General features: G+C 43.0%; 1 protein-coding gene across 4 annotated transcripts; it reads right to left on the bottom strand.

The window, feature by feature from the left end:
* Window positions 1–578: 578 nt before the first annotated feature.
* Window positions 579–17830, bottom strand: LOC140076908 (galectin-4-like). 4 transcript variants are annotated; one of them, XM_072123699.1, is made up of 11 exons: window positions 17717–17830; window positions 11382–11470; window positions 10660–10855; window positions 7995–8111; window positions 6770–6811; window positions 4178–4219; window positions 3944–3985; window positions 2604–2636; window positions 2431–2519; window positions 1278–1443; window positions 579–998 (listed from the first exon to the last, which is right to left on the bottom strand). In XM_072123699.1, the coding sequence occupies exons 1-11, from the start codon at window positions 17744–17746 to the stop codon at window positions 855–857; spliced, it is 990 nt and encodes a 329-aa protein (XP_071979800.1). In that variant the 5' UTR covers window positions 17747–17830; the 3' UTR covers window positions 579–854. The 4 variants fall into 4 exon arrangements, with proteins under 4 accessions (XP_071979800.1, XP_071979801.1, XP_071979798.1 ...); XM_072123700.1 differs by lacking the exon at window positions 17717–17830 and adding an exon at window positions 17063–17089; XM_072123697.1 differs by lacking the exon at window positions 17717–17830 and adding an exon at window positions 13800–13956.
* Window positions 17831–21531: the final 3701 nt, after the last annotated feature.

Here is a 21531-nt window from a genome sequence, read left to right as displayed (position 1 = left end):
TGTTCTTAATTAGGGGACCGCCTGTACTGGCAGTCCCTGGGTTACGTACAAGATCGGTTCTGTAGGTTTGTTCTTAAGTTGAATTTGTATGTAAGTCGGAACTGTATATTTTATAATTGTAACCCCAGACAAACTTTTTTGGTCTCTGTGACAATTGGATTTTAAAAATGTTGGATTGTCACAAAAACCAGGATTAACATTAAAGCTTAATTGCAGACACCTTTTATAACTGTTAGAGCTGTTTATTGTAACCCAAAGTACAGTAATTTACCAACATCCAGAGGTCCATTTGTAACTTGGGGTCGTCTGTTCTTAAGAAGGGGACCGTCTGTATTCTTTTGGGCATACAGACACAAATACATGAGAAAATAGTAAATGTTTTATATAGTTAAAAAACTGTGGGGTACAGTATGGTGCAGATTACGCCCATTTAATGGAAAGAATTGGGATGCATGGTATCCATATATACGGCCGTTTTCACATGTTCGTGTGAATGTAGCCTCTTAGACTGTAAGGAAACAGATACTAACTGGCTATTAACGTTTTTTAATAGACAAAAGCACACAAGAGACCCCACGTGAACCACTTTATTTATTGAGCAATTACAAGTTATCTTATCGCAAATCGGAGTCTACTATTTAGATACCTAATAAACAAAAACATGGATATTATATAATAAAGCCACAGAGATTGTGGTTAAAAAATCGCTTTAACAAATGCCATGTAAATAGTTACTAGATAGAAATAATAAGGAATGATCTCAACATAACAAAGTATAAGGCAAACCAAGATGATGGTAACGGATGTGTCTGGTTTTGGCTCCGCATTGACTTCTTCTTGTTGCTTTCATGAGGTTAATATTGCACGAAGGTCAAGATGACATCTCCTCCAATTTCAATCATGTCAATTTGGTTGAAAGGCAGGCGATGGACGTAGTTGAATAGTTTTGCTCCACTAGAATAGACGCCAAAAGAGCCTCCCTCATTCCTTATTTCCAACTGTGAGTTAAAAACATACAACAAAACACAAATTATTATTTATTGATGCCCATAGTGGCAATGGGTCTTGTAGGATCAAAAAACATGGCTGCCTTCCTTCAGAAACTGGGCTACATTTGTCCATTGGTTGTGTATGGGATTGCAGCTCAAAGCCGTGGAAGTAAATGGGGCAGAGCTGCGACAACAACACACAATACGGGGGGGACTCCAAAAATAGAAGCCATAATTTTTGTAATTATAGACAACATAAAAATAACATAAAACATTTGCCATTTTTACCTGAAAGCCATGCCCAGGATGGAACGGCATGTAGGATATCTGTCTTTCCTCAGGACCCCAAATACCTCTATTCTGAGTATTTCTTACAAATGCTCCTTCTCGGAAACGAGGGTTTATGTGAAGGTGAATATCCCTTGTTCTGCTGTTCAAAAGATTTACGTGGAACCTGAAAAGATGACAATGACGTCAGTTTTATTAGCATCTATTACATAAAATACATTTATATCAAGTTTAAGAAACTTTTTAGAGATTCTTACAGCTTGTATGAAATAGAAAAACCACCCGGGGACAGGGGTAAGTAAAATAAACAAATAGATACTTACCCTGTTCTGACTCCCAGTCCCTGCATTGCTCTGGCACTTCCGGCTTTCAGTCCTGTGTCCAACTAGAGGTTCAGGGGGTCCCATGACCCGTTTCACCCAATGAGTGCCCTCCTCAGACCAGAGGGCAACACAGGAAGCGAAGTTCCCTGGAAAACGGAAAGGACATCACATGCCCAAGGAGGCCACTCATTGGATGAAGTGGGTCCCATGGCCAGTAACATGGGAACCAAGACCAGAGAAGCTGAATGGATATGCAGAGTTCAGCTCTTCTGGATTCAGGTTAATAAATCTTTTTAGCTTATATGCGAGGGCTGGAGCAATTGCAATCTTAAGTAATACCCATCCAACCCGTAGCTTACTGCACCTTAAAATGTCCAACTTACACATCCTTGCTACTTAGAGGATAGTGGGGGTCATTTACCAAGGGCCTGAATCACTCTTTTTCGTCGGGTTTCCCGAAAATTACCGGTTTGTACTGGTTTTCCCCTGGGTTTTTGGCACACGCGATCGGATTTTGGCGCATTGGCGCCGGCATGCATGCAACGGAAATAGGGGGCGTGGCCGGCGGAAAACCCGACGGATTCAGAAAAACCGCTGAATTTTTTTTAAAAAAATGCGTCGCTTGACACGCACTTACCTGCACCCAGCAAAGGTTGGTGAACTCCGGCGAACTCGGGCGGACTTCAGCGCAGCAGCGTCACCTGGTGGACATTGGGCGCACTACCTTAGTGAATCGCCGGAAGACCCAAATCCTCGACGGAGAACGCGGCGCTGGATCGCGACAGGACCGGGTAAGTAAATGTGCCCCAGTATTTCATGTAGAAACTCACCTGTCTGCTCCTGGCAGTATATTTCCCATAATAAGAATTTTTCCATTTTTGCCAAAGTTTGAGGTAAAAGCAGCTTGGAAGGGCATCACCTACAGAGAAATAAAGTGTGAAAAACCAGTGCAAAAAAACGGCTTCGTATAGCCCTGACGTATCGTAGAATATATACATCATACCGGGTTATACAGGGTCATCGGGGCATTCTGTGGCTGAAAATATATGATAGAAACGTACATGTAAGTCACATCATACAGATACAGTACAGTCATTGTACAGGCAGGATATACACTCACCGGCCACTTTATTAGGTACACCTGTCCAACTGCTCGTTAACACTTAATTTCTAATCAGCCAATCATATGGCGGCAACTCAGTGCATTTAGGCATGTAGACATGGTCAAGACAATCTCCTGCAGTTCAAACCGAGCATCAGTATGGGGAAGAAAGGTGATTTGATGCCTTTGAACGTGGCATGGTTGTTGGTGCCAGAAGGGCTGGTCTGAGTATTTCAGAAACTGCTGATCTACTGGGATTTTCAAGCACAACCATCTCTAGGGTTTACAGAGAATGGTCCGAAAAAGAAAAAACATCCAGTGAGCGGCAGTTCTGTGGGCGGAAATGCCTTGTTGATGCCAGAGGTCAGAGGAGAATGGGCAGACTGGTTCGAGCTGATAGAAAGGCAACAGTGACTCAAATCGCCACCCGTTACAACAAAGGTAGGCAGAAGAGCATCTCTGAACGCACAGTACGTCGAACTTTGAGGCACATGGGCTACAGCAGCAGAAGACCACACCGGGTGCCACTCCTTTCAGCTAAGAACAGGAAACTGAGGCTACAATTTGCACAAGATTGGAAAAACGTTGCCTGGTCTGATGAGTCTCGATTTCTGCTGCGACATTCGGATGGTAGGGTCAGAATTTGGCGTCAACAACATGAAAGCATGGATCCATCCTGCCTTGTATCAACGGTTCAGGCTGGTGGTGGTGGTGTCATGATGTGGGGAATATTTTCTTGGCACTGTTTGGGCCCCTTGGTACCAATTGAGCATCGTTGCAACGCCACAGCCTACCTGAGTATTGTTGCTGACCATGTCCATCCCTTTATGACCACAATGTACCCTGTAACATCTGATGGCTACTTTCAGCAGGATAATGCGCCATGTCATAAAGCTGGAATCATCTCAGACTGGTTTCTTGAACATGACAATGAGGTCACTGGACTCAAATGGCCTCCACAGTCACCAGATCTCAATCCAATAGAGCATCTTTGGGATGTGGTGGAACGGGAGATTCGCATCATGGATGTGCAGCCGACAAATCTGCGGCAACTGTGTGATGCCATCATGTCAATATGGACCAAAATCTCTGAGGAGCTTCCAGCACCTTGTTGAATCTATGCCACGAAGAATTGAGGCAGTTCTGAAGGCAAAAGGGGGTCCACCCTGTTACTAGCATGGTGTAACTAATAAAGTGGCCGGTGAGTGTACATGTACAGTGTATTCATGTTATACACTCACCTGGTGACGTTTAAAGGCAGGGGGTACAACCACAGGGGATAACTAGAGCAATCAGAGCACATTTAATGAGACCTAAGGTATCAGCACTGTCATCCACAGAAATAACCACTATACTTATAGAAAACGATTTATGACCATATTACGTGCTACTCATAGCAAGTAGAGGTGTAACTGCTACTAGAGGTCCCAATTTTGTACACAGGTCTAGAACGTTATATAATAGCATTGACTTACCACCTGTGCTCCATACATTGGAGCAGCGAATGAATTCTGGACCTAAAATATGACAAAGATCATGGTTACGTTACGTTTGGTTAGTTCTGGATATAGAATATTTATTATAAAAAAATCATCCCAGTCCATGAATATTAAAATTGTGGGAAGGATCCCATAGACCAGTGGTGGCGAACCTATGGCACAGATGGGCACCCAGGCCGTCACCCCAGAGTTCAGGACTCAATGCCTCCTCCTGTAGTCCCAGACCACCCGGGATGTGATCAGTGCCAGGGGTGTAACTTGAGGGGGTGCAGCCGGTCGCACCTGGGCCCAAGAGGTTTAGGGGGCCCTTATGATGTCACTTTCCCATATGAGATAGACTATTACTATAAACCATACATTATAGTCGGGGGCCTTGCACAGACTTTGCACTGGGGCCCATCAGCTTCAAGTTACGCCACTGATCAGTGCTATTTAAAAGCAACACATCTTGGGCTGGAAATAGCTGGAATATCATTGGAGCCCATGCTCTGGGCCCCAAAACTCATCCTGGTCAGGGACCCTGGAGGGAAGCAATAATAATAATCCAAATTCTCCTCCTACTTCCGACTGTATTGGTGTCCTCAGGACACCAATGCGATTGAAATCTGTGACAACACATGGAGCTATCAGTTACTACTGAAATTGCCATGTGATAAATAAGTGGGGTTTTGTTGTAGTTTGGGCACTTAGGGCCACATTTATCACTTGTTTTTTTCTGTTTTTTTTGCGCCTTTTCGTTTAGGCGCACCGTTTTTGCGCCCGTTTTGCGATTAAACGTCAAATTAGCCGCGCAGCTAAAATAACCACCTTTCCCTCATCTATCATTCAATTCCAGATGTTTTGCTGCGCCTAATGATATTCATCACGTGCGACTTTTGCATTTAGGCGCAAAAACGGGCGCAAAAACACTCCAGCCCGAAGGTGGCGTTATCTGAGAAGAAAGCACTGAGCCCCTTTGCAGAAGAGCTCATTTCTAGCAGCAGAGCTCAGCCAGACACTAGAACAGATAATAGATACAATTAGATACATTACAGACAGGAGCTGCAGACACTAGAACATATAATAGATACTTTAGATACACTGCAGACACTAGAGCAGATAATAGATACATTAGATACATTACAGACAGGAGCTGCAGACTATTTACAGTTCATCACCTTCTATTTACAAAATATTCTGCAAAACGCTGAGCTCACAGCAAGAGCAAGAGAAGTTTGCACAAGTTTGCAGAAGCTTGCAGAATTTTGCAGATACTAGATACAAGTGTCCCCCATGTAATTCTGCACAGTGTCTGAGGGGGATATTGTGCAGAATTATAGGGGTGCAGCAGGAGACCAGCACTGTGGGATCCCCTCCAGGAGAAGCCCCTGCTGAGGAGGTCACTGGGTGCTGGGTGTCACACACCTGGGTGCTGCTGTGAGGGTTATCTTCATGCTGGGATGTGGGAGAAGCAGAGAGGAGCTTGTAGCAGGATCACATGTAAGTGCCTGAATCTAACATTGCGCCTAAACTGCGCCTAAACTGCGCCTAAACTGTGTTAAAGTAAAGTGATTAATAAGAGGCAGAAAATATACTTATCACAGATGGTTGTAGCTTGTGATAATTCTGGCAAAACAGTGCGCCCGAATTTAGGCGCAACTACTACACTTAGGCGCACAAAAGTGATAAATGTGGCCCTTAGTCTCTAAAGGGTTCACCCTCAGACCTGCCATAGACCTTCCATTTTTAAAGGGGCTGGCCATTTTACCCCATGTGTTTTGATATTTGTATAAGTGAGGGGGGGAGGGGGCACAATATTAGGTAATTTACAAATATTTTGTACATCTATTAATAGTTCTGCACTGGCCTTTTAGGTCCTTATGATAGTATTCATGGCAGGGCAATTGGTCATGGACAGATCACATCTGTAGGAATGTCTGGCTGATGAGGTAGGAGATAGAAGACTTCAAGAACTTTGATTTGATGTACATTTTGGTAAATACCTAATATCCTCCCCGCCCCACCATACACACACACTTACACACGTAGAACATCAGGTAAAGTGGGCAACCCTTTTAATTCTGAAAAAAAATTGCGCAACAGCTTGGTCTTCTATTCTGTTCCAATTAACGGAAGATGGAAGATGACCTGCTGTACATTAAAGTTTATGGGGAAAGGAACACGAATGGATGACCTTTTGTTTTTCACTCTCCTAAAATGTAACCCCCATGAAATGGGCCTTAGAAATAGAGAAAATCTCTGACTACTAGGAACCTGGTGATATGGTGATTGTCAGCCTTTTTGATTCTCTGATAGGTTGTTTAGATTGTGAGCCCCATGGGGACAGGGACCAATTTGACATGCTTTGTGCAGCGCTGCGTAATCTGTGTGCGCTATATAAATAAAGAGTTATTATTATTATTATTATTCTCCTTAGATTTAGTGGTTTACATTTTATCTCAACAAAGGGGGCGAACTCCTTAGTCGAATGCTTCCACCCCTAAGTTTTAGGTGCTTAATCTTGACAGATCAAAGCACATAAATTGTATAAGAATAATTGTTACATGACCATACAATGAATGTACTCACATAGCCTGGAGTGTATGGTGGTGGAGCTGGAGACATGTCCACCTATAATGTAACATAATCATATGCTCACATAGAAATAACAGTTTATCAACCCAATCCAGATGATGAGAACATCCAGATGTCCCAACATTAACTAAAGTCTCATTTTTATATATTTCAAGGTAGTTTTCAGAAAATGCATCTTTGATACTGATGACCTATCTCAGCATAGATCAGATTGGTGGTATCCGACACCAATCATCGGCTCCAGCCAATCTTTAACACAGGAAGCTATACAGGGAGATGCAGCAAAAGACAACCTCTTTTGGAGGCAATTCAATTATAAGGCACCAATGAGCAAAATATTCTCTGGACCTTGCCCCAAAATGTCCAATAAGGTACCCCAAATAGTCTTATTGACCTTTCTAAAAATATTGCCATTTCAATCCATTGTTTTAACTAAAGGAGTGATAAGACCCCCACAGATGACAAGAATGGGAGGTCTTTTGGGGTAAAAAGGTACCTCCATCGGACCCCTCTCCGGTCCCCGGGGTGAGTGCAGCAGACGGCCACGCATGTCCGCTCTGCTCCATTCAATCATTCAGCAATCTCTGTCAGATACACAGAGATGAATGGAGAAGAACGCACACGAGTGGCCGCCTGCTCCACTCATCTCGAAGAGCGAACATGATCCGATGGAGGTTCCATGGACCCCATCAGACCTCCCGCTCTTGTGATCTATAGGGGTCTCATCAATGAGACCCCCACCAATCAGCAAGTTAGTCCCTATCTTAACTTGTTTAGTTGGAATACTCCTTTGAATTTGTGGATGCAAGATATTGGGGCACATTTATTTACCCGTCCCGTCGCGATCCCCATTGTGCGTTGTCCGACCTGGGTTCGTAGCTGCCGCGATTCACTAAGATCGTGCGTCCAATTTCCTGCATGTGTTCCTTCCCCCGCTGAGGTCCGCCGGAGTTCACCATGTTCTTCCCGGTGTATGTGAGTGCGTGTCTTGCGCCGCAATTTGATTTTTAAATTCCGCGGTTTGCCTGAATCAGTTGGGTTGTCTGACGGCCACTCCTCCCCATTTGTGTCGCATGAAAGCCGGCGCCAATGCGCCACAATCCGATTGCGTGCGACAAAAGCCCAGGGCAATTCAGCGCAAAACGGAAAAATCATGGAAAAACTGCGGTCCGCAGACCCTTAGTAAATGTGCCCCATAATGTACAAACACTGTACTTACAGATGGAGAAAAGGTGACACAGCTAAGACTGAGGTCACCAGTGACTTGAAGGGACTGAATGGTTTGATAGGAGACACGATGACGATATTCAAGCAGGTATTGTCCATTCACTGTCACCTGAATGGAGAAAGAAGATAAATATAAAATTACTTGAAAAATCATATAATTATTTATAATAATGCATTTTGTTTTCATTTTATTAAAATATATAGTTATCATAAAGTGTAGTATCTCTTTAGACACCAGGGGGCGCCCTTTGACAAGACTCCAGTTTATATTTCCAGGTTCTCTTTTAAGCCCAAATATCATTTTAGCAAATCTGTATACTGTATGCTAGAAATTGCAGAGCCCTATGGTAAGTATATAGGAAACAAAAACATGACATTTCCCTTAGATGAATGTTTTGCCTCTGTACCATTTTTAATGAGTTTAGAACTTATGGTATTCGGAGTTACCTTAAAGGGGTATTCTCATCTGGATATTTTCACTTAATTTAATTAATCTGCCATATACCGGTATATGCATTTCTTGAATTGAATGTTATTTTTTTTTTTAAATGTATCTGTGTGAAGATAATTTAGTTATATGGTCCTTTAGAAACACAGGTACATTTTTTTATTTACATGCAAATAAAGAAATGTATGTATATGGCAGATTAATTAAATTAAATGTGAATGTCCAGGTGAGAATACCCCTTTAATTATGATGGTCAGTATAACCACAGTAATACAAAATTTATATAGCTTTTGGTTAGAATATATGAAAAATTTACAAAAATGTGAAAAAGAAACTTTACTTGCATCAACAGATTTATAAACTTTAGAGCTCCTTTTTTGGATAATGAGCTATGGTTTATATTTATTCTATTATTTTTTTATGCATTCGTTTTTTATCACTTTTTAAATTTGTTCGGGGAATAAAATGTGAAAAACTAAGTGTCACGGGTGCTCCTGCGACCTATATCGTGCCACTCACCTGTCCCCGTTCCTCTTCCGGCTCCTGAGGCTCCTAGGGCACACGCGCTCGTGAAGATTTAAACGACCAGCGCACCGCTGGCCATTCCAGGAAAAAGTTAAAAGCCGGCCTCTCCCTGACGCATCTTCGTACCTTATGCAATAGAAAAAGCTTGTTCCCTGATGCCCTGCGTTCTTAGTGTGATTTCCTGTTGTGACCCCGATTCCGCATTTGACTCTGATCCTGTTCCGCCTGCCATGACCTTTTACTCCATTCCCGACTCTGATTCCGTGCTGTCTGTCCTGACCTCCTGCCTGTCCCCGACTACGACCCTGCCTAACGTCTGTGTACCTTGCTTTGGCTGCCACCGTAGACAAAGTCACACCTGAGGAACGACCTGGTGGCACACCGCCGCAGCAAGTCCAACCCACTTTGCGGTGGGCTCTGGTGAAAACCGGGTACCACTTAGATTCCACTGTCGGCTTATGGCATTGTCCTCGGTGGTCCAGTGGGTCCACTACCCCTGGAGTCTGACACTAAGTTTTGTGGTTTTTTTAAAAAAATGATTTCTATTTTTTCTACCTTTCACCACCTCACACATGTGGAGATTAGATTACCATTCTGTGGGACGGTACACAGATTCAGGAGCGCTTTGAATTTTCTTTCTAGTCCCCACGGTTGACCATTATAATATGTGTTCACTCAGAGAGGAGGAGCTGGAGGTGTATGTTATGGTAATCTTCTATCATGCTGTCCAATCAGTGGCAGACAGTGTGTGATCTCTCTATGCTCATCTAGATGCTGTGTTCATACCTTGGGGCGGATTTATCAAGTTGTCTGAAAGTCAGAATATTTCTAGTTGGCCATGGCAACCAATTGGTTGGTTAAATCTGCCCCACTGTGTTAACATTCTGCTAATATTCAGTTAGCTATAGGTTTACACTGTGTTTACAAAAATGCAATGTTACAAATTGTGATGCGACTGGGATGCAAACGCGATGGAAACGGGAGTGCAGTGTAAACGCAAAACCATTGTAAATACTTATGCAATGTAAACGTTGTGTAAATGCTAAAGCAATTTAACCCCTTCACGCTATGCACCATACATGTACGGCGCAGAGGTGCAGGGGGTGTATGAAGAGGGCTCATTGCAGCAAACACCCACCACTAATACCCGCAGTCGGTGCTAGCACCGATCGCAGGTATTAACCCTTCTGATGCCGCCGGCAAAGCTGCCAGCAGCATATAGAAGACAGTGGCGCGTGACTTAATGGTTTAAAATTTTAAGTGAAGTTTTTGTTCCATTGATTCCATCAGGGTTGGAATTTTCTCTCTTAACACCAACGTTCCGAAGGAAAAATGTCAATGTTTTCTGGTCTCTACTGTCTAAAGGACAGGGACGTGCTTTTTGCTGCAGCCGACTCCACCTTTCTGGCAGACAAAAGTCTTACGACTATAGTTTCAGGCAGTTTTATTTCCAAATAGGCCAACTAGCCTCTCATCTGTGAGTTGGGTGGACCAGGGTAAGGACAGATAGTTGAGATTTAAAAATAGTGACATTGATTGCTCGAGAACAATGGGGGCTCGAGCAATAATTTCTGCACTTTTTATGGTATTTGGTCCTATGTTTATCACAGAGGGTTGCCTATATTGATGTTTTTTTTATCTTACTAGTAAGTGACTAAAAGACCACTGAATTACAAGCTCCTACCTGGAAGCCATGCCCCATCACCAGGATAGATATGTCAAAGTAGGTGTTCCGGTTGAACAGCATATTGGACTTCCTCTCTTCGGAGCCCCAGCTCTTCATCTGCATTGTGTTGCATACAATGACATTTCCCTCATCAAATCGGGGGTTAAAGTGAAATGCAATGTCATTGTTGTAGCATATGAAGTTGACTGCAAACCTAGAAAAGAAAAGATTTTTACTTCTTTTGATTTATCTATGATGACATCAGCACACATTGTGATGGGGTTGAGGAGATTCCCATAAAAACTTAAACTACCGTATTTTTCGGACTATAAGGCGCACCGGATTATAAGGCGCACCATCAATAAATGACTGCTAAAACGTCTAGGTTCATATATAAAGCGCACCGGATTATAAGGTGCACCTGATTATAAGGATGAATGACCAGCAGGTGGCAGACCTGTGCACAGTGCAAGGCAGCTGTTGTCTGTAAGTACGGTTCATATATAAGGGCACTGGACTATAAGGGGCACCTTTGATTTCTGAGAAAACCAAAGGATTTTTTTGTGCGCCTTATAGTCCGAAAAAATACGGTAGATAGTGCACATATAAAGTGTATATGTCTGTTATTGGAAGCGTCCCTTGTTAGGGGTGTCGTAGTACTAGAAAGTCTTCTAATGGGTTAATAAAATACCATAGTTCATAACTGACCTCTTTCCTTTGCGATTCCATATATAACTTACTTTTTGGCATGGCTGTGGACTTGTCCTTGGATTGTCACTCTCTTCCCTTCTGTTATCCCCCCAAGGATTGCACTCTGGAAGGGGACGCTCTGCAAAAATGTGTCAAAAAGGAAACACTTTGAATCCTATATATCATTTATATCTCTCAAAAACAGCGGGGTCTTAAAGGGATTCTCCAATTTAAACAGTCTCTAGTGGACATAGCACATCCTTGAATAAGGATATATGGTCTCTTGATTTTTATGAGCAATTAACTTTAAAAAATTGCTAAAATATTGAACACTTAGGTCAATATTAAGTCAAGGTGGCTGCACTACCTGTGATCACATAATCTGCTGAACTATATTAAACCTAAGATACCCCACCCCTATATAGTCTACCTAGGGATAATTTAGTCGGAGAGAAAGAGCTCTACTCACGGAGACTTTGCCAATCAAAACGGTTGTTAAGGTTTAAAAAAATAGACCCGGCAAGGGGGGCTATAAAAACAAAAAAGAACGTATGCTTACCTTATCCAGGACTCCGATTGTCCTACACCACCTGTGCGGTGCTGTATACAGAGGTAGGTACGCCCACCCGCCACCTGCCGCGCCGGATACATCATTAGATTCAATCAGAGGCACGGCACTGACGGTTGGTATTGTGGGATAACTAAGGCGCCAGAGAAGGTAAGTGTAAGGGGTTTATTGTTTTTATAGCTTCCTTATACAGATATATATTTTTTTTAAACCCGGACTACCCCTTTAAGGCCACCTTGCAGGTCCTTTTAGCCATTGATGCTTCATTGGGGGATTCTGGGAAATAGGCCAATAATTTTACAAGATAGAATAAGGAAAGCAATTCCTCTTTTGCTACTTTGTGAGGCAGCCCCCTTACTATCAAGCATGACTTTCAGGAAGCCTAATGACATGATGTGGGATTAAAACCAAACTAGTATATCTATTCCAGAAGGAACAGATTCCCAACTGTAGACAGCGCTATATCAATGTGGTTCCTTATCCCATCCTGGAAAACTTATTTGCATATTTACCTAATAGAACTTTAGTAATTAATCCACTGATCATTAAAAAATCACTATTGTATATTGAACACTAATATCCTCTAAGTAATAAGCAATAAAAGTTATGTTTAAGTTATCGATGGGTTTAATTGCCCTTCTGGTATGGATATAACTGAAGCGCAATCACTTCTCACTGCATACAACTAGTATACATACAGTATTAATAAAGGTGCCAATCACAATGCATAGGGGCACATTCACTAAGAGCAGTGCAGTGTGTACTATGTGCAGTTTGCCTGTGTAGTGTGCAGGGGGCGCCAGATTCAGGATTTTTGGCGCACATTCTTTATGAATCAACTATTTTTGGTGCACTTTTAATATGGGGCGTGCAACACACTTCTATTGGACACTGCATGATAAATGTGGCGCACGGTCTGACTGAGCACCAGAACGCCCATTTCAATGACGAAATTTGTGCTGCATGAAGACTAGTGCAGCCGCGACACAAAATGGTTGCATGCGACACGTGTGGCGTGGACACTTCTGTGCAAGCAGCTTACACATGAAAGATAGAGCCCCATATAGTTTGTATTATGAAAAGTTATAACATTTTCCAATATACTTTTTCTATCAATTCTTTATGGTTTTCTAGATCTCTGCTTGCTTTCCTCTTCCTGTCATGCAACAGGAAGCTTCATTGTTTACTTCCTGTAGCTAAACACTGGTCCATGGTCATGTGATATGTCACAGGTGCATGGCTCATTATATCACACAGTGTAATTATAGCTGTGCGATAGTAACGAGCCACATGAACATGGACTGGTGTTTATGAACAGCGAAGCTTCCTGTTGCATGACTGCAAGAAGACAGCAAGCACAAATCTAGAAAACCGTGAAGAATTGAAATGTTGTAACTTTTTGTTACTCACACAATATTAATAAATTGCTGTACTTAAAGGAAACCTACCACTTCATTTTGATTTACCTCTCCGAGGTAGCTTCGGCGCTGCGCGCCGCCATGCGCGCTTGACGCCTCCGGCACTCCGCATGGAGGCGCGCGCGCGCACGGCCGCGCGCAGCGCCGAAGCTACCTCGGAGAGGTAAATCAAAATGTGTTTAAACCGCGATATAGCGGTTTAAAACACTCGCTAAGGTAAGCTCCGGCACCAGCTCACCCTGAGCTGGTGCCCGGTGTTTACATCTCATACCTACCATCAGAAGTGGTAGGTTTCCTTTAAAGTGGACAACCCCTCTGATTACTTTCTAGAAATGGGAATGTCCTCATAACATTTCCATCCTAGTTTGCCTTATGATATTTATAAAGCTACATTATCCTTACCTTATCCGGAGTAAGGATGCTGTGAAAAAGACAATACTTAATACTCAACCATGTGTCTCAACCAAGAAAAACTTTTGTACTTCGGTTCTCCTGCAGTACCTCCCGTTACTGCCGGCCTCTGTTTGTTTACCGAGGTCAGCGCTTCTGTCCTGACCACTGGGCGTGTGCCTGCTAGACACTGAGACTGATGCAGTAGCAGGCATGCAGCAATGGGTAGGACGGACTGCACCAACAGTAACGGGCTGCACCAACAGTAACGGGCTGCACCAACAGTAACGGGCTACACCAACAGTAACGGGCTACACCAACAGTAACTGGCTGCACCATCAGTAACTGGCTGCACCATCAGTAACGGGCTGCACCAACAGTAACGGGCTACACCAACAGTAACGGGCTGCACCAACAGTAACGGGCTGCACCAACAGTAACTGGCAACACCAACAGTAACAGGCTGCACCAACAGTAACGGGCTACACCAACAGTAACAGGCTACACCAACAGTAACGGGCTGCACCATCAGTAAAGGGCTGCACCATCAGTAAAGGGCTGCACCATCAGTAACGGGCTGCACCAACAGTAACGGGCTACACCAACAGTAACGGGCTACACCAACAGTAACGGGCTGCACCAACAGTAACGGGCTACACCATCAGTAACGGGCTGCACCATCAGTAACGGGCTGCACCATCAGTAACGGGCTGCACCAACAGTAACGGGCTACACCAACAGTAACGGGCTGCACCAACAGTAACTGGCAACACCAACAGTAACAGGCTGCACCAACAGTAACGGGCTACACCAACAGTAACAGGCTACACCAACAATAACGGGCTGCACCATCAGTAAAGGGCTGCACCATCAGTAAAGGGCTGCACCATCAGTAACTGGCTGCACCAACAGTAACGGGCTACACCAACAGTAACGGGCTGCACCAACAGTAACGGGCTGCACCATCAGTAACGGGCTGCACCATCAGTAACGGGCTGCACCAACAGTAACGGGCTACACCAACAGTAAATACACACTATTTAAATCGTAAACATAACGGTTAGTGTAAACTATACCAATAACTTATTGATGAGTGACACAAAGTGCTCCTCTCACCTAATAAAAGGGTTCACTAGCACAACAAAAAAGGACATGTGAGAGGAATAATATGCACAAAAGTTTCAAACATTAATAAACAATTTTTATTAGTCAAAAATACATAGTAAAATTACATGTTTAAAAGGTGGCTTCAGGAAAGTAGAAATTCACATATACAACAGCCATGATACACAGGGACAATAATAAATTTTTTTTTTTTTTTTTTTGACCCTTGAGAAAGACCAGCGGGTTGAAACGCGCGTTGGGGGACTCCTGCAGCCAGGTACTCATGGTCACAAGGACCCAGACCACTACATTTAACTTATGTATGCACGCTTAGGGCTTTTTTTGTTACTATTTATATGGATAATGATGATGATATCTTGAGGTCTGGATGGGCATAGTTTACAAAGGTTGGTTACCTTATTTGGCTACACCAACAGTAACGGGCTGCACCAACAGTACCAGAGGAGGTGAGTATAGGTTTTTTTTTATTTTTGTATAGCCTCAAAACCTTATAAAATTTATAAAATATAGAATATAAATATAATATAATATAACATTTCTAAAAAAAACCCAGACAACTCCTTTAAATGATTTAACAGGTTTCCACAATATCAACTTCAATATTATTTACTCTCAAGGCAAGGTCTGTTTGCTCATGGCTGCAACTTTCTTGTATGTAGGTTAGCATAAAAATAGTCATGAAAATAGAAAATACATCCTCAATTTGCAGTCTATAGTGTTTCTATAAGGGACACTAAGATTTTGGGGAGTCTCGACGCTCCCATGAAATTATAGGGGAGCAGTGATCCTCCCCAAAATGGAGGCAACCAGCGCTGCTGTCAGGTTAGTGGCAGCATGCGGCCACAGCCATTTAAATGCTGCTGGCAATTTGCATTTAAAGAGTTATCGCTGTTAACCACAGGGGTAAGTTTAGCTTCTAACAAAGTTTCGGGTGGGGTTTGGGAATCCCATTCCAAAGCTAAGTCAATGGGGAAAATGTACTTACCTGTCCAACGGAGTTCACCAAAAGTGCATTGTCCGACAATAAAGCACTGCGCCGCGATTCACTAAGATCGTGCGCCCGATATCCTGCAAGTGTCGCTTCCCCGCTTAGGTCCAACAGAGTTCACCATCTTCCTCCTGGTGCATGTAAGTCCATTGCCTTGCAACTCAGTCCGAATCAGTCGGATCGTCTGATGCCCCCCCCCCCCATTTCTAAATGCCAGCGCAGCCGCGCCACAATCCGATCGCGTGCGACAAAATCCCAGCGCAAACCCCTGTTATATACCTGTTAAAGCTGCGCAAATCCCGAAAACTGGGAAAGTGCGATCCCGATTTCTACAGCAACAAAAAATATTCTCAAGGGGAAAATATTGAAGTCCAATTCACTCCAGGCTAAAAGAGCTAGATATCAGACATTACATGTCTCAGCTTGTATGGTAAATGTTCAGGAATTAGCACCAGGTACTTTGCAGTATTTACAGAACACAGAACATTCCAGAACACGTGCGTTTCATATGGCAAAGCTCCTCCCACTGCAGTTTCTAATGCAGTCAAAGAGCATCAATAATTGCAGCGTGTGAACACGGCCTCAGGCTGCTTGCACACAAGGCAGACAAAATTTTTCATGCTAATGCTTGCCATCCTTTCAGGGCTATCTGGCCTTTTTAATGATGAGTTGCACCTGTTTGGCGTCCTTTTTTACCATCCTTGAGACGTTCTATGCATCTGCCCTTAGTGTTTACTCATGTTCAGGTTTTTTGATGTAGCAAATTGAAACCAAAATGTACCCTCTGTCTTTGGTACAAGACCCCACATCCCAATAATTTCCTTTAAGTATAATGTAAAGCGTGCCTAATAAACCAGATGCCTCCCACTGCATTACAGAGCAGATCAGGACATGTCCTCACCGAGCCACCTTAGTGATGGGCAGTCCGGCTCTTCTTAGTGAGCTGGATCATTAGGCTCTGCTCACTACAAAGAGCCGGCTCTTCTGGCTCCTGAACGGCTCCCAGTTACATGTGTAATAGGGAGCATCAGTCCAGCCAGTTACCCCATTCCACATCACTTTTAACCCGATTTGGGTAGGGGCGGGGCTAAGTGAGCCATCGGCTCACTAAGGGGAGCCGACTCCTAACGTTCACATGAACAGCCATCATACAGTTCTGAAAGATAGAGACGTTTTTACTTATTGCCATTCAGGCTCCTAATCAACTAATTATCTCAGAGCGATTGGGCCACATTAACTCACATGTCCTGTCATGATCCCCGAAAGTGCGTTGTTTGACCGGAATGCACTCTGCCGCGATTCACGAAAATAGTCTGCCGGAGTTCACCTTCTTCTTCCTGGTGCATGTAAGTGCAATGTCTTGCAACATCATTTGAATCTTAAATCCCACGCTCAGTCCGAATCAGTCAGATCGGCAGACGGCCCGCCCCCCAATTTCTGTCGCATGGAAGCCAGCGCCGCTGCGCCACAATACGATCGCATGCGACACAATCCCCAGTTAAATAACTGTCACAGCAGCACACATCCCGAAAACTTCGAAAATCTGTCAAAAGTGCTGCCGCAGACCCTTAGTGAATAAGGCCCATTATTTCATAGTCGCTATGATGTCACTGAAGACACCAGAGTTATGTGTTCCACAAATAAAAGACCCCAAAGGAGAGCAATAGGTGGAGGACACAGCAACAGCAATACTACATACGTATACTGTACATGCAAGGCCATAACAATATTTCATAGATCTAGATCCGTCCTGTAGGAATTATAGATCTCTGGATGTGTCTTAAAATCCAGAATTTTCCTAATATAAATCATTTTAGTCTTAAGGAAGTTGTGGAAGCCTCATCCCTGTTTTAGATGACAGAATCTGGACTAGAGAAAGAATAGATCATTACTTACTGGATTGTAAATGGGAGCAGACATCGCCATGTGCCGTGTCTGATGCTGCTGGGGAGGAGGAATGTGTGAGTTTCGTTTCTGAAGGGAAGCAGTAACTGATTACATTACAGGAGGGAGAAGAGGAAGTGTTACTGTGCTGGTACAGAGGTCAAGGCTTTATCACATACGTGTATGTATGCATATGTATAAGAGAGCCTGTGACATATGTAGAGGTAAAGACTTTCTCCAAACTTGTCTGATTTACTTCAGTACTGAATACTAAATGAGTATTGAATGAAATAAAGACTTACTGTATATACTCGAGTATAAGCCGACCCAAGTATAAGCTGAGGCCCCTAATTTTACCACAATAACCTGGTAAAACCTATATTTTTTTGACTCGAGTATAAGCTGAGTTTGGGGTTTTAGCACATTTTTTGGTATGTGATTGGAGCTTTCTACTTCTACTATTTTGTTGCCTTGATTTTCCCTGCAACATCCCTGCAGCACGTTGTAAAGCATCATTTATGGTTTAGTGTGACACCATCATCCATAAAATCAACTTTGAAGTGAGATGTAAATCGGTTGTGTTAAGTTATAGAGACACCCTCTTAGAGAGATCACCACTAAAGTCAAGCTCTCCCTATCTAAGCTCCAATCGGCAGCCTTGTATCCAGAGACATCGCTAAAGGGCTCTCTCGAAGTCTTGTACTTTATGTAAATCAAAGTTGAGGGGGTGTTTTTGAGGGAAGGTGAGCTTGACTTCAGTGTTGTGTTCTCGGACTCCATGATTTTACACAATCAACTTTCTATGTGACGCCACCACACTGGGACATGAAAGAAACATCATTAGGAAGGTGTTAAGCTGCATGACAATATACAGGTAGAGGATTATTAGGGCAATATCTGCTGACAGGTTCCCTTTAAGAGATGACATCATCAGTGAATGTCACGGAATGCCTCCCCTGTGAGATCGGGATTCATTTAAAGAGAACCCGTCATGCAAAATAACCCCCCTAAACTAAATATATTTTCATAAACTGCCATTAGAGAGCATTGCCTCTATCCCTTCATTGTCCCTCTACATGCCTGTAAACCTAAGCAATGAGGTCCTAAAGCTGTATGCAAATGACCTGTGAAATGTCCAATGAAGCATTAGCATATTCAAGCTGTCCACTCTATTCATGAGTGGGAGGTACAGCCACACCCCCAGTGCATGACTGACAGCCTGTATAATGATGTGAGGCTGTATAATGATGCGCTTCCTGGTGCTGGTGGCCACACCCCCTGCAGCCTGTGTGTATGAGATACTCCTATACACATGACTGGCAGCCTGTATAATGATGTGAGGCTGTATAATGATGTGCTTCCTGGTGCTGGTGGCCACACCCCTGCAGCCTGTGTGTGTATGTGTGTGTGTTTAGGAGAGATACAGCAGCTCCAGGCAGCCATGTTACAGCAGAACATGTCAGATTCATGTGTAGCTGATGTCTGTGTCTCTCACCTGTATATTAGGAGGATGCAGCATGCCAGCAGATGCAGCACACACACTAGCAATGCTTTACTATACATTACACACAGACATGAGCAGGGGGAGGAGAGGGGAGGGGTAACAGGGGTGACATCACTGCCTCTGACCATGTGACCAGCCTCATTTACATGATAAAGAAAAGATGATTTTACAATGATTAATGTATGAAATGACTAGATAAAGGCTGGGATGGGATCCTTGTGAGCTGCTCCAACAGGTAGTAGTGACAGGACTAGTGACACAGACCTGATGACAGGTGTCCTTTAATATTTTTGGCAGTCAGGAGCCTTTTGAAGGCTTCCAGGCCTGCTGACCTTAAATTACAGTTGAACCCAACCACTGGAGGGCCCAACAGTTGTCAAAATGTAGAGACGTAAGTAAAAAAATTTAAGAAAACATTTTACAAACTATATAAATTTGGTATGGTCTTACTGAGCTGCCTTATAATTTCATATTAGCCGTGCAGTAAAAGCCATAAAAACAAAGCCTGTAGCTAAATGGTGCAGCTGCGCCTTTGTAATCGAATTACAATACATTTAGGGGCACATTTACTAAGGGTCCGAACAGCACATTTTCGTCGGTTTTCAAGTTTTTTTTCCGTTTTGCCCTGAATTGCTCCGGGTTTTTGGCGCACGCGATCGGATTGTGTTGCATCGGCGCCGGCTTGCATGCGACACAAATCAGGGGGCGTAGACGTCGGACAACCCGACTGATTCGGACAAACCGCAGAATTTAAAAAGCAAATTGTGTTGCAAGATCAGAACTCACATACACCGGGAAGAAGACGGTGAACTCCGGCGGACCTCAGCAGGGGAAGCGACACATGCAGGAAATTGGACGCACGATCTTAGTGAATCACGGAAGACCCGAATCCTCGTTGGACAACGCACATCGGGAATCGCGACGGGACGGGTAAGTCAATCTGCCCCTTAGTGTTTCAAAATTGTTTCCAGCTTTCCAGTACATTGCCCATAATCTTAAATCTTAATCTTCATATTAGTACATCACAAGTTTAAAAAAATAAAAAAATAAACCTAAAAGATCCCTTTCCCTAGAACTTATAAAATAAACAAATAAAATCAAAAACATGTTGGATATCAAAATAAAAAAACCTGTAATTCCCAGTCTGTACACCAAAGGATGAAAAAGTTATTAGGGTCAAAATAAGGCGAAATTACTGGTTTTATTTTTTAAAAAAATTTATTAAAACAGAATAAAACCTAAATAAATTTGGCATCCTTGTGATCATATCGACTGAAAGAATAAAGTAGTACACAGCTGTAGAAGCTGTAAAAACCCAGCTCACAAGAAAAGGTCAAAAAAATGAAGTACAATTTGTTATGCAGAAAACAAGCCCTGACACAGCTCAGTAGATGGAAAAATAAAAGTTATACATTTTTAAAGGTGGGGAGTAAACATTGGAAATGCAAAAATAGTGCCAAGTCGTTAAAGGGAACCTGTCATCAGAGAGTGCCCTGATAAACTACTACCTGTATGTTATCTAGCAGCTTTGCACCTTACAGATCTTTTTTCTTTTATAACCCAGCATAGTTACATCACCCAGAAAATCAACTTTGAAGTGAAATGTAAATAGGTAGTATAAAGTCAAGGAGACAGAGAGTCTAACAGTGAAGTCAAGCCATTCGTGCCTCTGAACACCGTGACTTATCATGCACCAGAATTCAGGAGATCTGGTTAGTGATGTCTCTCGGTGCAGGACATTGTTGGACAAGGGTTGCCCAAGAATTATTGTTGATGGTCTATCCTGTGAATATCAAATAATTCAAATTCATGGAAAAAACAAGCCCTCACATTTCTCTGTAAATGGAAAAATAAAAAGTGTGTGCTAAATATTAACAGAGTGACGGGAGTGCTCCTGGAGCACAGCGGCCATCTTGCCACTCTGCCAGAGAAAAAAAGTTGTTGTTGTATAGGAATCGAAAGTTAAGTGAAATATTCTATATTCATTGACGCATGTTATCAGTGGGTGTGTATAACCTTGTTGTTTCTACTGATTAACCTACGAGATTATCACCTCCAGTCACACTTACATTAATCTCTTACTACTTGTCATACTGTCAGAGATTACCGGTAACTGTAGTTTAACCACTTCTGGACACACTTTGGTAGGATGATCCAGTCCTCACTCTGGAAGGACATGGCTTTTTTTTCCCTACTCCCAGAATCCCCATATTCCTGTAGTTCAGTTCCTTCAACAGGCACCTTTTTATTTTGTACAAGCTGTAGCTCCCGGCGTTGCCCTGGATAGGATATAACTGCTATTAGCTATGACAAAATAGAATGG

The sequence above is a fragment of the Engystomops pustulosus genome, chromosome 9 (assembly GCF_040894005.1).
Source record: "Engystomops pustulosus chromosome 9, aEngPut4.maternal, whole genome shotgun sequence".
Classification (NCBI taxonomy): domain Eukaryota; kingdom Metazoa; phylum Chordata; class Amphibia; order Anura; family Leptodactylidae; genus Engystomops; species Engystomops pustulosus.
This window is presented reverse-complemented; position numbering and strand designations above follow the sequence as displayed.

What these genes read in the sequence shown, in the direction of transcription:
- LOC140076908 (XM_072123697.1), bottom strand. Translation starts at nt 13,922, where the DNA reads ATGCCTGCTACTGCATCAGTCTCAGTGTCTAGCAGGCACACGCCCAGT. An exon ending in TGATGGGGCATGGCTTCCAG is followed by an intron (nt 8,112 to 10,659) that starts GTAGGAGCTTGT and finishes TTCTCCATTCAG; the next exon opens with GTGACAGTGAATGGACAATA. An exon ending in ATCCTGGGCATGGCTTTCAG is followed by an intron (nt 999 to 1,277) that starts GTAAAAATGGCA and finishes TTTAACTCACAG; the next exon opens with TTGGAAATAAGGAATGAGGG.